Below are 16,187 nucleotides of genomic sequence, written 5' to 3'. Positions count from 1 at the left end.
CATGTACTGAGAGAGGAGCACAGCTCCCGGGGGAGAAATTGCTGGTCCTAAAAGAGTGAGAGACAGCTAGAGCAACAAGGGCTTTTTTCTGCTGATAAATCACTGGAGGGGAATCTCCCTCTCCAAGCGCTGTCATTTCATTTCCAAAGCTTGTCCCTGTCTCCATCAGCATTTCTGTGGGTACATCTCTGCCGTGCATGAGAGATTTCAGCATCGGCAGCTACTGTAAACGACAGTACAGTGAAGCACAAGCGGAGGAGGGAACAGAGGGGTAGAAATGCGACTTTCCCTCTGTGAATGCAAGCACAGGTGCCTATTCTGAGCAACTCCAATGCACTTACATCAGTCACGGGATGAGGGAAAAATTAAAGGTTACTTCAGAGCCTGCTCAGACATTTAAGGCCACTTAATGAATGGAATTAAAACATTTCCTCTGGGAAGACTATACACACACGCGTGTAACTGTTCCTTCACTTTGCACATCTGTTTCCAGTCAATATGTGGAGGTTCCAGTACGCTGGGGAGCAGGCTTTAGGGGTTTGAACTGATGGGAAGCACAGGGGACGAAGGGGTCGGATGATGCGAGTTTAAAAGTTGGGGTAAGTCCGTCTTTGGAGTATGTGTGAGAGAGGGGGAGTGAGTAACCAGCCACTCACGACACAGGCACGGGGCGGCCTGGCGGGGCGGCTGCGGGAGGAGTGTGATGCAGAAGCAGCGAAGTGAGAGGGAGCAGAGAGAGAGCGAGCGGGAGAGGAGCGAGCTGTGACTTCCACACAGGCAGCCGGGAGAAATCACCAGCCAGGATTTGCTCTTCTCTCTCTCCCTCTCTCTCTGGTTTCCAATCAGCTCCTCCCCCGTGTGGTTGTGGCTTTGCCTTCCATCACAAGCCTGATCAGCAACACCAGTTTTGGGGGGGAAAAAAAAAAAAAAAGAATAAAGAAAGAAAAAAAGGGGAGGGGGAGCCGGGGAGAAAGAGACAAAAGGTAAAAGTGCAAAAGAAGAAAAAGGAAACAAGAAGGGGGAAAGAGAGGTAGGAAGAAAGTAATCTCCTCTACCCCTCGGCTGCATCTAGCACAGAAGAGTCTGAAACTTTACGTGGAGTTCTCGCCGTGTTTACCCCGCGTCGGCTGAACCGGCAGCGCCCAGCTAGCTCCCTGGCTCCTGCGCTCTCCTTCTTGCTCTTTCTCCCTCGCACTCATCAGCAGTCGGCAGCGATGGAAAAAGTTGCTGGCTGGTACCCAGCCTGGCACGTTGCTCTCCTGTACTGGACATGGCTTTTCCTCCTCACTTATGGCTTTACCGGTGCAGAAATAACTTGCAGATCCTGCCGTTCCCAGGTGCAGCCGCAGCAGCAGCCGCAGCAGGGATTACTGATGCACTTGAGGACCGACAGAGGAGAAAAGGAGGAAAGGAGATTCCTCGGGGAGAAGGGAGCTGAGAGAGGGCAAGAGGCCGGGGCGGAAGATGCGGGGCTGCAAGCGACCCTCGCTCCCGCGGGGATGAAATCCAACGAAACACGGCGAGTGACGGGGGAGCCGGAGAAAGTGGCCGGGGAGCGCCGTCCCCGAGCGGCAGCGGCGGGTCCGGCCGGGGCCCGCCCCCCGCAGGGTCCCCGCAGGGCGGCCGGGCGGCCGGGCTCGCTGCGGCGGCGCTGGGGCCGCAGCCCCCGGGGCTCCGCGGGGCCGGGGCCGGGGCCGGGCGGCGCCGCGGGGCGGGAGCCGGGGGACGGCGGCGCCGCCCGCTTCGGGCTGGAGGAGCTGCGGCTGGCCAGCACCACCTTCGCCCTGGCCGGAGACTCGGCGCACAACCAGGCCATGGTGCACTGGTCCGGCCACAACAGCAGCGTGAGTACCGCGGGCGGCTCCTCCGTGCTTTCCTTATTTCCCCCCCTCTTCCTCTGTTTTTCTTCCCCCCTCTCAGTGTGTAATCGGGGGTGGGGGGGTGCTGGGTTTTTCTTCTTCGAAGGGGATTTTGCGCCTCCGGGCGCCGGGGATTGGCTTCGCTTAGCAGTGTGCAGTGGGGCAGAAGGGCTTCAAAAGGGCCATTCTTCTGGAGTAGAAAAACTTTCCGCTACCCGCCCGCCCGCTGAGCACATCCCCCTCCCGGCCCCCTTGTCCCTCGCCCCGGAGCAGAGCGGGGTCCAGCGCTGCCACCGCCCGCGGCGCGACGGGAAGCGTCTCTTCAGGGGGATGCGCCTTCGCATCCAGCTTCTCCCCAGGATAACCTCACGGGCAGCCCGGGAGGCTCAGCTGGAAGGATGCCCAGGGAAAGCCCCTCTGCTGCTGCTGCTTCTTTTCCTGCCAGCTGTGGGGGCCCGTGTCAGCCCAAGGGCTCATCCCCAAGCCCTGCTGATGCGGAGATGCTGGAGGGCTTCACAGGACTTTGCCTCCGAAGTGTCTCTGTGTAAGGGATAAAGCTGCTTTTTGCCTCTTGTCACCAAGGTGTTAAACAGGAGAGTTCTCGTTTCCTCCTCATAACCTGCATGTGTCTCAGGAATAACATCAGAACCGCTCTGACTTGAGCCGAGCAGAACAAATCTGGCCAGAGAAGTGGGCGGCTGATTTCCAGGCTGGAGCCATAGTCACAACATCAAAGTTACCGGGTTAACCTGGGCACGGTATCCCTCCAGCCTGTGCTTCTGTCTGGAGCTGAGGGCCAAGGCCCAGGGAAGGCAAGGGTAAATTGCTTGGAGTGCTTTCCTGCCTGCACTTAGCTCTGCTTGTGGACCAGCAGAAGTGGAGGGATCTGCCTGTCCAGATTCTCCAACTTTGCCTCTTAGAGACACCAAGCAGAATGCTAATGAGAGAGAAGGGATACCACCACTACGTGACTGTTGCCCATACAACTTCCCAGGAGAAACAGGGACTCAGGTTAAGGTGTCTGCAGCTGTAATGCCAGGTTTCTGACTGCTTGGCAGAAATCTTTGGCCTCCCTTTCGGCTTTTAGTACTAGGAGACTGATAACATTTTAAAATTATAGTCTAGTCATTATGAATTCCTTTTGGTATAGATTGTACAGAGCTACTCAATTTAGAATTGCAGGGAACGTCATAAGCACCTCACTGTGGGGTTCAGCCCTAGTTAATTGGGACATGGTTTTGTGGTCTCATCAGGAAGTTTTTAATCAAGTAATTGACAGGGGAATAGTTGTCATTTCCATTTTGAAGGACTTTTCCCTTTCTTCACAACTTAACTAGACTATTCTTAAATAGTCTAGAGTGAACAGAAGCTGCCTTGTAGGAACACAGGTCTGTTCATACAAATTGAATTGAGGCTGATGCTGGTTTCAAGTGACCCATTTGCTAAAAAAAAAGATTCTGATATAAAAAGTCATCCAGCAGGCAGTAGTTTCTCTGGTCTATTGCTGCAATGATGTTTCACCTGTATGCTTTTCAAGACACATCTATTGTTATATATGTGTTTAGGTACGTGTATGTGTTTCTGCCCACTGTGGTAGTGTGGGCTGGTGTTGTCAGGGAGTGATTTACTTTCTGAGTGTGTTGGTGTACAAATGTTTTCAGGGAGCTGTGGGGACATGTTTTGTGACTGTCCTTCCCGGAGAGCTGCAGGTTGCATTATGTATTATATGCTCCCCCCTCCACTGCGGGGGCTCTGGCAGTGCTGTTCTGTTTTGTGCTGTGCTTGCAGCCCCCTCACAACACTCACTGAAGCTGGGCCCCAGCAGGACATGGATGCACTACAGGCTCATCCAAGCTCAGCTGAAGCAGTGTTTAGGAGAAAGCCAAAAGTGTCACCAACCCATTGTCTCTGTGTGGAGGTTTTTGGGTGCCCATCAGTGATGGAGTTGGGAGTGGGATGGGCTTGGGGTGACACGCTTCCTTTGGGGTACAGCATACGTAGTTCTGCATTCATGGGGGTTGCAGAGGATCTCAATGTGCTGCTTGTGAGGATGCTGTGTAACCCCAGTGCCCTGTCTGCACTCCAACAGCAGCAGCTGCTGTCTTCCTGCTGGAGTTTCAATGCTGTGGCACAGCGATGCAACACACCTCTTCTCATTTTCATTCTTACGTGCTCTGTAAGTGCTGCTGTCAAATGACTTTTTCCTTTTGCCCAGGCAGAGGGGCAGTGGGAAGAGATCATAGTTTTCGGTATCTGTGTGAGAACAGGAAAAATCAAAAATAAAGCTCAAAATATTTGAAATCTTGTTAGGTGGAAAAAGTGGAAAATTAAAGTGTTGTCACCACTAAGTTTTTCTGTTGTAGTGTACCTTATCCTGTACGCCTCACTGTGGTTCCTTGTATCCTTATTTTGGTAGTGGTGTGGATGTAATTGCAGTGCTGCTGTGGAGGAGAAAGAACTCCTGAAAGGACTCCTGATTTCTGTACTGGATTGTTCTGGGTGTTTGCAGCTTCTCTCAGGCTTAGCTGTGATTTTATATCGAGTCTGTGCACCGTGGAACTGATGGCATTTTGCTCTGAATTTGCTGCATGCTAAGCCACAGGTACAGTAAGAATAATAAATAATCATACAAGTCATCCAAGTTTAACTCCATCAACATAAATTGTTTTATTCAGCGCTTGTTTTGGCCCATGAATGATTTTAGGTCCTCCCTGGACAGCTTGCTCTCTAGATCTACATTCATATCCAGACATTTGGAGCATGCTCTGCTCATCTGTAGTGACACAGTTCATATGTGCTCTAATCTCTCATGTACCTTGCTTCACTGATGGAGTCAGCAGGAGTTCCCCAGAGGAGAGCATAGGTGTAGGGAGCCTGGCTTGTAAAATGACTGATGAGGATGAAATCAGGAGTGTATGCAGTATTATATTAAAATACAGGTGGACCTCAGGCTTTCTCTGTCCCCAGTGGAAGTGAGTGAGGCCACACAAAGCTGTCCTGCATCTCCACAATCCTGAGCTCTTTCAGTCTGCAAGATAATGAGTGGCTTCAGCAGAAGTGGGTGCTGAAAAGAGTCTTTGGTTGCACAGAGTGCAAGAATGTCTGGGAACGATCCAAGAAGGTGTTAACTGGCCCAAACCAGCACCCTGCCTGAAATAATTTTGACAATATAATAAGAGCCTAGACTATTGAGTCTGTAAATGGGTCCTGGCAGCACTTACCTGCATTTATACATCCTGAGCGTCTTTCCAATGGCCCCTATAAAACTGGAGTAAAAGTTCATATGACCTGAAATCTTTCTCAAATCTCTGCTACAAGATACACAAGTGAGATCTCCTGCCTTTCTGCACCACTGAGAAATGTCATCAATGGTGTGGAAGTTGGCAGGTTTCCTAGCTCATGGAGATATCAAATGTGTTGCTGATGTGGTGTATCCTGACATTGTAGGTTTGGAGTCTCTATAGCTCCCTTAATACCATACTATTGACTAGGGGAAAAGAGCTAGCAGAGAATTATGTGTGGAGCTAAAATAGAACTGGTTTTAATGGAGAGAAGCAAATCTCTAGGTGATGTCCATAATGAGCTTTTGGGATACATATGCTTTTCAGAGCTTACAAAAAATGAAGACTTCTGTCCTAAGCGGGCTTGGAGTGAGATCAGTGCCTTATTTATTCATTTGAAAGTATTCTGGGGAAAGAGCAGAAAAAATTGGAGGAGGTCAAAAGGTAAGGGACTTTGAGTGAGTGCCTTGATTCTACAGCTGGTGCTATAATGTGATGCTGTGAAGGAAAGCAGCATGGGTTTCAACTCGTTAAAATAGCAGTTTGCCTTGCACTGGACAAAATGCTTTCCTGGGCTGGATGTTGGTGTAGATCTCAAAGAGTGTGGCAGAGAATTTGAGCATGTATTTGGCTTTATACCTGGGGATTGGCTTTTACATGAGTATGATACCTTTAAACAGCTGGTTTAAGCTTCTGTGATTTACATGGTTGGAAAGCCAAAACTGAGCTTCTCACAGGTCCTCCACAGCAGCAGATCCTCAGCAGACTGATGGAGATACAGAGGTGGAGCTGGGAGTAGATGCAACACAGCCATGGCCAGGTTTTATATTCCATCCACAGCAGAAGATCAATACAGCTGAAGGGTCCAGTGCAGGATGAAGCCTGCAAGGTCATCATTGCTCTTGTCAGGTGATTACAACAGACAGCAGGGAAAGAGTCAGGTCTCTTATGGGAGAGCTTTTAGGCAGGATGAGACTCTGCATTAGGTGTTGCTTGCAAGATGTTACTTAATGTTACTGACAGGACAAACTGGGCACAGGTAAGGCAGAATAATGGTGCACCTATGTATTTCCAATGCACTGCATTTTGTCCTGGACAAAGTAATTGTGAATAAACTGTTGCTGGATTTTCAGCTGAAGTGTTCTGACCTCCTTTGTAAATGAGGAATTTCAAGAATGGCACACAGTACTGCATCCGACAGCCATGACCGATCAAACCACAAATATCTACAAACAGCTGGGGGTCTATCACCTCCTATTCTTCTCCCTGCTATTGCCTTCTTCCTTTCTGGGTGGCTATTCCAAGCCTTTTTCTTCTGACTGTAGGAAACTTCTCTCCGATTTCTGTTCTAATGTTGCCACTGGGCAATTTAGATTAATTTTTTCTTCCATTTGTGTGTGTTCCTTTTAATTGAAGTTATTTTCCCTCCCTGGCACTTACATCCCCCTAGAATTATTTTACAGGCAGTGATGATATTCCCTTTCAACCTCTGGTTTGCTAAATCAAGCAAGCACTCTTCTTTCTGTGTCTGCTTGTACAACAGGTTGTGGAGAGTGAACTCTGAATTTCTAGGAGTCAGGTTTCCAAGAACTCAAATTTGAATTTTTACTTTTGATGAATGAAGATGATAACAAATACTCTCTTTTTTACAAATGAGGCAGTAAAGGCATGGCCAAAATATGTTAAATTGTCAGTGTACTGTTCAGTTCAGAATGGGGGACCATAATCAAAATGGGTTTTTTTCACATCTCACTTGGATTCTGATATAAAATGCCCAAATGCTGGCAGAGCTGTGGCTCCAAAGTAAAATTATCAGGGATGCCAGCATCATCCCATGAGTGACCAGCATTTTGTTGTATGATGCTTAAACCCTTGCTCCCTTCCTCCTGTGGCAATTGAATCATTACAAAGGAGGAATTTTAAGGTAATGAATATGGATGTGGAGCCCAGAGCCAAATGTTCAGTGAGACCCATGGTGAAGAATGACCCCAGTGTCAATTTCTTACTGGGATTGATTTCTAGGGTGCTGAAAACAGCTCCCAAAAAAAGATTCTTGCAAGGAGGATGTTGGCATTAATATAATTCAGTGAAAGGGAGTCTGTATTATGTACACATTACAAGAATATATAATAGTATTAAGAGTATAATGCACTGGATGCTGAAACTGTTTCAGGCTAATCTCTTGCTAGAGCTACTAAGAATATATTTTGGAAGGGCTGAATAAAAAGTGAGGAAACAAAAATGGGAATTTAAACCAGAAAAAAAAAATCTAATCAAATTAAAATATTGCTAAAAGTCCCTTGTTTCAATTTTTTTTTTGTCTTGATTATATTTAGTAATGTTGGGTAATAAAATACCTCACATCCATTCTAGATATGAAGCTTCCTCTAAATTTCCTGTAACCGAGTAGGACTTTATTCCTTTAAACAGAGGTCTTGAGGTTTTTTTTTGTATTTATTTTCTTGTGTGTGTGTGTTTGATTTTTCAAAAAAATGACTCAACAACCATAGTATTTCTTTCTTCTGTGTTGCAGTCCACCTTTAGATATATTTCTTGAGTGGATAAAACAGAGGCTCTTCATTTACAGAATATGAAATAGGATACGTGGGAAATTGTTAATAAGAAGAGCCGTGCTCTGAGAGAAAGCAGTAAGTGAAAGAGAATCTGTGAGGAGTAGAAGAAAGGCTTGTCACTGTGTGATGCTGGTCTCTGTGAAAGAGTTTGGGAGAGGGTGAGGAGCTCCTGCCACTGACAGGTGGGATATGCAAATCCCATCACAAGGGGAGATTAAGGAGAATAATGGAAGAGCTCTGACAGTTGCAACTGGCATTCATGCAACATCGAGAGGATATAAACTGTGTAAAGCAATCGGGTTATAGCTTTCAATCTTCTTAATACAGTACTTTATAACAGAAAATGGGTTTCTCCCTTTCCTCCTGGCTTCAGATCAGACGTTTGTATTTCCCTAACCTGGAGGCCATGGTGAAGTCAGTCCATAGGGGGAAGCAAGGAGGTCAGAAGTCCTTAATTCATTCTGGAGGGGTTAGAGATCCATTCAGCTGTGACACAGCTTTACATGTGAAGGGCTGCAAGGTCAGCATTGGCCTTGGACAATCTCACATCCTCTGGTTGTGCTACGTCAGAGTGAATACAACCCTCACGTTGTGCAGAGCTCCAGCCAGGCAAATGAAACTGCCCCATTAAAGACCTCTTTCTCTGGAAAATGCTATTGTAGCTTGGCCAGAGCATTTTGTAGGTTCACATTGATTTTCCTTTCATTCCAAGGCTCCTGAGAAATAGCCCTCAACAAGCTCAAATTGTGAAAGTTTAAATACGACTTTTTGTTTTGAATCAGGCAGCATTTTTGGAACTGATTTTTGATTCTCATATTCTGTATTTAAAAATGATCCAGTGATACTAGCACTTGATTTGGTGTGCTGGACAGAGGCATCTAATGACACCTGAGATGGCATTACCTCTGGTTACTGCTTCACAGGGTAAGGGCATCCTGTGGGAACTGTGTCCTACCTGATGTCCAGGTGTGGGAATTGCAGAGCATCTCAAACTGGTTTTTGCCTATATTTAGGTAACTGCTGCTATCTTAAAAGCTGTCTGTACTGGATCCTGTTCATCCAGATGCAAAGCTGCATTCAGGTTTACATTTCCAAGGAGGAAAAAAAATTAAGACTGACACAAGGTGTTTTTTTTTCTCAACTATTTTTTTATACCTGGCCAGCAAACCAAAAAAATCAATGACTCCCGCAGCTCTAATTGACATCTCTGCCTGAAATGAAAATGGACCTTGATTCTGATTCAAATGGCAGCACTGGGTGATAAAGTAATTATTTTGGAATTTTAAATGCATATTAAAGTTGATGCAGTAAAATGATTTTAGTGCCACTTGGAATTTTTATCTTAAATCAAACAACAGTTAATGTAAGAGCCCTTAATCCCTAATTCTCAGTGCTGGTAACACAATAGCACTTTTACTTAGTACTGTACTTTCTCTCCTTGGGGAACATAAAAGAAAAGCATTTCAGAAGGAACAGGATATTTTAGGATATGTCCTAAAATGCAATTCCTTCCTTTTAGAGAGTCTGTAAGAACTTAATTTAACCTCCCATCGTGTCCCTCAGTGGGGGAGTGATGTTCTCTTGTGACTGCACACTGGCTGCTGGAGCTGCCGTGCCAGGGACATGCCCAGGGCAGCTGTGCTGAGGTGCCCCTGACCTGGGATGAGTGAAGGAATGATTGAGGAAACAGGTGGAGATTTAGATGGAAGCAGGAGGGAAGTTTCACCTCTTTCAGCAGCTGTGGGGGCATGTCAATGCCAAGCATCCCCAACAGGAGCAGACTGGGACAGTGCGCTGTCCCCGTGCCGTGTTTGGGGCAGAACTGCTTCTGCAGGGGCAGGAGGGTCAAAGGAGTCATAGACCTTGTGATCTCTCTTTTCCTGTTGGGAAAACTCCAGTGATGACCCCTTCATCTCATCTGGGCTTTTGGGTTGGAAACTGTGTACCTACAAATGGGAAGCTCTTGATAGCCTAACACTACCAGGTCCCAAGCAGTGTCAGTGCTCACATCCTAATTGTATGAGGTTTGAGATCACCTTTGCTGGTGATCATGTCAGGACAGCAGTGCCATGAGCTCTTGCAGATAATTTTCATGCACTTTTTCAGGAGGAAGTGAAAAGCTCCTTAGAAAATCTCAGGCTATATAGATAACCCAACAGAGATATCCCATGTCTTTTCTCAAATGTTTCTCTTTTTTCCCCCCATTCTCACCTCCCCCACTAAATTTAAGGTGGAGAAAATAATGCAAGGGAAATATTTTATATAACAAATGTAGGCATGTTTTTATCTCTATAAATTGTCCCTCCTCAATATGTGATTTTCTCAGGTGCACTTTTTTTATGGGGGGTGAAGTAATCATGAAGTTCCTGATTCAGAAAGCAGCGAGAAATTCCTCGCTGATGTGGAAATGGATGCTGTTTAATCCTTTGGACTTTGTCTAAAAAATTTTTCTTTTAACTATAAAGTATAATTTCAGTAGATGAAAGAGGTCATGTGCTCCCTTTCTGTGTGTGTCACTGGGTCAGTTTAAATCTTTAGAGATAGCTTAATGTGCCCTGTCTTGGCCAAAAATGGTGCCAGTACCTTTCACCAAATATTCTCTGAAAACAAACATAGGAAAAGTGAATTCCACTGAATATTCAAATGAATATTTGAGGACCTTATTAAGTATTTACTTACAGGTAAGTGTAAATATATTTTTCTGGTGTAAAAATAATACTTGTGCTGAAAATCAAGCCTATATGCCAAAGAACATGATATGGAAAATTAGTTTGCTTTCCATTGCTTTCAATTCAGTTTTCCAAGAAAAAATACATTCCTGTAGATGAAAGATAATATCTTTAAATTAATCATTCTTGGAATCATAATCAAATTTTGGAAACGGTTATCTGCAAATAAAAGTGGGATCTTACTTTCATTGAAACTTTAGAATAGTTGTTTTTTTTTTTTTTTTTAGGACAGGCTAAACAGCTTATTAAGAGACATATCAGTGAAACAGGAGATACATTAAACTTAATTTCACAGGTCCATGGTGAAATGCCACCATATTAGAAAATTTGGGGAGTGATTACTCCCTGAGATGTTGCTCTGGCTGAGGATTGATCCGTGGGGAGGTCTGCACTACACCTTCTACGCTTCATTTGTGTTCGCGTTTCCACACACCCCTCAATATATTGAGAGTGACAGAACCTGGGCTAGAGATGAGAATAGGTCTGGCCTACATAGATCTGGAATTAGCCTGGATCTGGTGACCTTGTGTCGGTACAGATGAGCTGACGAAGTTTAGGAGTAAATATTTAGGCTATTGTAACTGAAGGATGCTTTGATGCAGATCCGTGTGTTTGTTTCAGTAAGAAATGACTGTTTAATTGTGTATCCTTGAAAACAAAAGCATAAAACAAAAATAAATGAAAATATTCTCCAGCTCATCTTTTGGATGAAAAGCTTCCAGATTGGCGTTGCCTTCCATTTTATTTTCAACTTTTGTAAGATGACATGTGGTCTTCCTTTTTTCTCCAGAGACTTGTCATCCACTCCAAAATAACTCATTTTAAAGTTGCTAGAAGAGTGAATGTGGTTGATTCCAGCTGTCTGATACCCCATCCTGATACTTGTGGCCATGGCCAGGGCATGATGGCAGGGCCCTGCCCTCCCACCTGTGATGGAGGGAGTTGGACCATGGACCCCTAGGAGAGTTGAGGAAAAGAGACCCAAGCTGTGCACTCCTGTGCCATGCACCAGGCTCTGGGCATCTTGTTTTCCCTCCCAAACACTGGGTTCAGCAATCGCTGAAATCCCTGTTACTTTCATGCTGCTACAGGCTGGGATCCCACCAGATAGAGAGAGACTCAGCAGCTCCCATACCTCCCTCTCCCGTGGGAACGTGAGCTCTTCCTCCCTACAAACGTGTGGTGCATCCTCCTCCTCCTCCTCATCAGCCACCCACAGCCCTGTCTGTTGATGCTGTTGCCTGGCGACCACCCTGTGACGGACAGCTTGGAGGGAAGTGATGATTAAACAACCTGAACTGGCTTCTGAAAGCCGAGATCGTCACTGTAATGTGACAGGCACTGACAGCTCAGACAGCAACACATTCCGAGTGTGATTCCTGAAAAAAAGGATAAACAGTAAACACGCGAGGAGAGAGCCGCACACACCTGTGTGTAGGTGTGCGAGTGCTGATGCTTTCCCCTGATGCAGAAGGGCTGGGAAGGCATGTGCTTCTGCATTAACCAAGGGTGAACGTAGCCCTAATAACTGGCACAGTGAACAGGTCAGCCCAAGAGCCAGGGCAGTCTGCACTGATGCTGTCTAACACGAGCTCCTAGGGCAGGAATCCTGCAGGAATTAAATGGGATCCTGCAGGTGTTGGCAGCAGGGGGCTGCACAGCCAGCAGGAATAACACTCCTTACAGAGGGGAACACCTGGAGCTTCAGCACCAAGGTGGTGGTCCTGCTACGTCCACCTGCCATATCCCTGCCTGCCTGCCAGCTGGACAAGTACAGGCACAAGGAAGCAGGCTGTCATTACAGTGTAAAAGTTTGTCTGTACACAAGGTATGGACGCACAGGATGCAGTGAAGCAAATAACATTGATACTGATGGTTTCTGTGTGTGGATTCAGAGAGAGAAAATGAATGTTTCTGGTGCTTCTCACTTGCTTCTCAATCTCTTTTTTTAGTTTTGTCCCAAGTAGAATTGCTTTGTGCTGCTGTCCTGTCCTGTTTGGGTGTTGGTCCCTTCCAGCCCTCCTTGGGAAGCAGCTCTGTCTTGGCAGCTTTATTGCACCTGTGTTTCCACCACGGCAAGCACTGGAGATGAAATACTGCTTCAGTGCAAGTGAACATCACATATCTCTTAAAGCAGAGTTAACCAAAGAGATTCTGATGTTTCCTAGAACTTCTAAAGTGATGTTAAGTGTAACAAGTATTTCCAGGAAATGTTTGTGGTCTGGATTATCTGCCTGTGCTTTGATGGCTGCGATGTCCTTTTTAAATTGCTGTCAGTGTCTGTCCTGGGTACAGCAGCACCAATTTTCTTCAGTGCTATTCACGTTCTTAAGGCAGGCTTATCAGTGAGGCATTTGAGGGATGGCTTTAAAGTGAAATAAAACAAACCCCAAACTGCTTTCCAAAGGTCCTTCCAAAAAGAGTTAAGAGATCACCAGTGTTCCTGTCAGACTGAAAGAGAAATACACACACAAAAATAAAATTTCATTGCCTTCCTTGCTCTATCCTTCCCATATCTCCATTGCATCTGGCACCCTCTCAGGTTGAAGTAGCTGAGGAGAAATGTGGGGTCTGTGCCTTTTCCACTCACAAATCAGTATTCATCTAAGCCAAGAACTGCTTGGAGGCAAACAGAAGAAGAATCCATCTCTATTCCTTTCTGACACTGAGGTATTGAAAGGGCAGGCAGAAAGAGTAATTTCTGAGAAATCTTGCATTTGGCAAGGTGAATTTTGGTGCGAAACAATCCTTTATGAGCAAGTAGGGGAAAGAAATACTTGGAGAAATTTTATGAGCAGCAGAGAATACTGTACAAAAGAATCAGCATCTCATTATAAAATGTTACTCAGGAAACCTGCACTTAATCCTTTATATAGAGATAATTTTGTTTAAATAAGGACATATGTGGAGATTGTTGCTGGAGAGAGTTCAGAGAAGAGAAAAGATGTCTGTAATTTTGGGCTTCTGCTTAAATATATGGCATTATGTGGTTGATGTCTGAACTGGGATGACACAAGACAAATTAAATTTTAACTCATTAGTAAATTTTCCTCCTAACAAGCTACTCAGATGATCCAGAAATACATTATGCAGTAGCAGCTGCTAGGAGATGAAAATATTTCATTGTAGCAATTCATGGTATAATGAAGGATGGGGAATGAATGCAGTAGCGCAATAAGGACAGAAGAAGATAGATGACACATAGTTTTAAATATTCACCCTCTGTGTTGAGTTTATACAGGACAGATGACGTAAGTAAATTGAAAACACCGCTGAGACACATAAGTCATTAAATACTAATATTAGAGTCACATGGGGAAAGAAAGTTGTCAGGGGGAAGAAAGTTGTCAGAAGAATTTTCTGTTAGAAAATACAGTTAGTCAAAATCAGAAAATTTCTTGGAGGTATGTCATTTTCAGTGACATTTTCTACACTAAAATATCAACCAAAATTGTCTGCATTCTGATAGTACCAAAGGCTGTAGCAAGAAACTTTGCCAATTCACTTGCTTTGGCACATGGTGGACACATAGTCTATACTAAATATATAAGAATAAACGTAAAAGTTCCTTGTTCTTCTGTCCTCTTTGACCTTCACTTCTTGTAATGGGCCCTGTGTGTTCAAAACTGCATTTTTCTGCCCTGGAGAGACTTGGTTTCCATCTTCCCTCCTCTTTGCTGAGTCTCCTCATTGCATGGAGGGCATCACCAAAGGATTTTTGCTGCAGTTCTTTGGGCACTGAAGGTGCTGCAGGGAGGCAAGTCAGAGGGTAGTCTCAAAGGCTAAAATGTTTTCCTTTCTGAACTAGTTGTGGGGATTTTTTCACTGATAATCACTGAAGTGCCCAGAGCCACATCTGTCTACATGTTTGAAATGAATGTTTAATGTTCTGACATTATAGAAAGGAAATGCTTTGGTGTTATTGACTATCAGATGAAATATATTTACTGATACTCATGAGAAATTTAATGATCTTGCCTTTCCCTCTTGGGACTGAAACCAAGCATTAGCCTGTCTGAATTCCTCAGAACAGAAATGTTAGCTTCTGACACATTCAGATGGAGAATGTAGCTAGGAAGGTGGTTTTAAAATTAATCTTGGCAATATTTTGCCATCGGATGATCTTTATTGGCTGCTATAAAGTTATGGTGAAGGGAACTTGAATATCAGATACTGCTTTTTGTTCCTGAAACAGTCTTCACTTTTACTGAGGATAGCTCTGTGGAGAATCAGTGTGGCAGCTTCACCATTTGTTAACTCGAATAGAAACTTAAGGGGAGAATGAATTGCAAGAGAAACATTTTTGAAAGTCCAAATAGCTGTTTTTCACCATTCTGACCCCTTCCCCTGCTGAGCAGATTGACAGCCGAGATCCCAAGGTATGCAATTTCCACTCAAGCAGGAGCCTCCTGAAGGTGTTAATCGCTGACGACGTTTTAGTGTGGAACAAGGAGATGTCTCCTCCCTGTTAATTGCACAGGCTGTACGATGTTTCTTTTTCAAGCACTGAAATGCTTTAAAGACAAATATTTGATTCCTGGTTTAAAGAACTGTCTCAGGTAGCCATGATCTGGGAGGCAGATGTGGAAAGTGTTCCAAGGAATGCTCTGGAGCGCTTTATGTAGGAGTCACATAACTCGACTGCAGTGGCCTCACTCAGGGAGGAGGAAGGGAGGATGTTTGCTGCTGCTTCAAATGTGTGAACGGGAGATAAGGAGCAGCAGAAACATGGGCTTTACAGATCCCTTGATTATGCAATCGCTCCATGCAGCCTAGTAAAGTTTTTGGTGATCTAAACAATTAACCTTTGAAAGGAAAAAAAAAAAAGAACGATGGATACGATGCAGATGGGCACAAATACACTGATGAGCACTGATTTTAGGGTATGGGGAGAAGCAGAAGAAGGCAATTTGAAGGAAGATGAGGGAAGCTCTCAGGGTGTTAACAGGCCCTTGAAAGGGACCCATCTGTCTGCCTTCTCAGGTGGAAGGAGTAAGTGACCAATGACCAGGAGGAGATAGAAGGGATAAGTGTAGAAAGTTGAGGGTTTTTTGTAAAAATTTGTGAAGCTGTAAGTCGTTTGTTGACAAGAGTTTCTGCTAGCAGAGAAGATGAGCCATGGTTGTTGGTAAGCTTTGAAAAGCTGATGTTATCTCAACTGAAAGAACACCCACTGTGGTCTTAAATGTTTTCTACTGCTGAAGAACCGGTGCTGGGGGAGAAATGTGTTCTAACCAGGTAGGAAACCCTTCTTTCTGTTTGTGGGGCAATGTGAAGCGCAGAATGGGAGAAGACTTGGCAAAACTGGGGAGGATATGTCTGGAAAATGGTATTCTGAGATGTTCCTTGGAAAATACAGGGAAGGGGCAGCAAATGGAGGTTGCTGATGGAGCAGAATAATGTGATGGCGTTAGAAAGCTAAGTTTGTGGGATATGGCCTAGAGAAATGAAAGAGTAGGCAGGGGAAAACTAGAGAGTAGGCAAGATTTGTGCATTGGGGCAATGCAGTCAGAATAATAGGTTTTAAAAGTGGTTTAAGCTCCAGAACTAACTAAAAAGAGCCTCTAGAGGGAGGAAAAGAATATTTCACTATTTTAAATGCATATAGATGGATTGATTTCATGCAAAGAGAAAAGCATGAGCTTCTTGAGAAAGAATGTGGGTTTTTTTTTCTATTGGGGATTTTGGACTTAAGTGATGTAGCAGCTACTGGCTTGTAACAAAAGACACAGATAGAGGATAAAA

At 44.9% G+C, this 16,187-nt stretch overlaps 1 protein-coding gene across 3 annotated transcripts in view; it reads left to right on the top strand.

Annotated features, from left to right (window-relative positions):
* Window positions 1-661: 661 nt before the first annotated feature.
* Window positions 662-16,187, top strand: part of LOC102104334 (VPS10 domain-containing receptor SorCS1) — a 261,124-nt gene continuing 245,598 nt past the window's right edge. Inside the window, exons 1-2 of one of the 3 annotated variants that reach the window (XM_088059513.1) lie at window positions 15,338-15,434; window positions 15,549-15,680. In XM_088059513.1, the coding sequence (XP_087915639.1) occupies window positions 15,666-15,680 (15 nt within the window). In that variant the 5' untranslated portion in view covers window positions 15,338-15,434; window positions 15,549-15,665. Of the gene's footprint in view, window positions 1,845-15,337; window positions 15,681-16,187 lie in introns of those variants that run through there. The other 2 variants (XM_005520882.3, XM_088059512.1) reach the window with 2 other exon arrangements.

Source organism: Pseudopodoces humilis, chromosome 9, assembly GCF_049639895.1.
Source record: "Pseudopodoces humilis isolate 2021_Gansu_Grassland_sample_001 chromosome 9, ASM4963989v1, whole genome shotgun sequence".
Classification (NCBI taxonomy): Eukaryota; Metazoa; Chordata; class Aves; order Passeriformes; family Paridae; genus Pseudopodoces; species Pseudopodoces humilis.
This window is presented reverse-complemented; position numbering and strand designations above follow the sequence as displayed.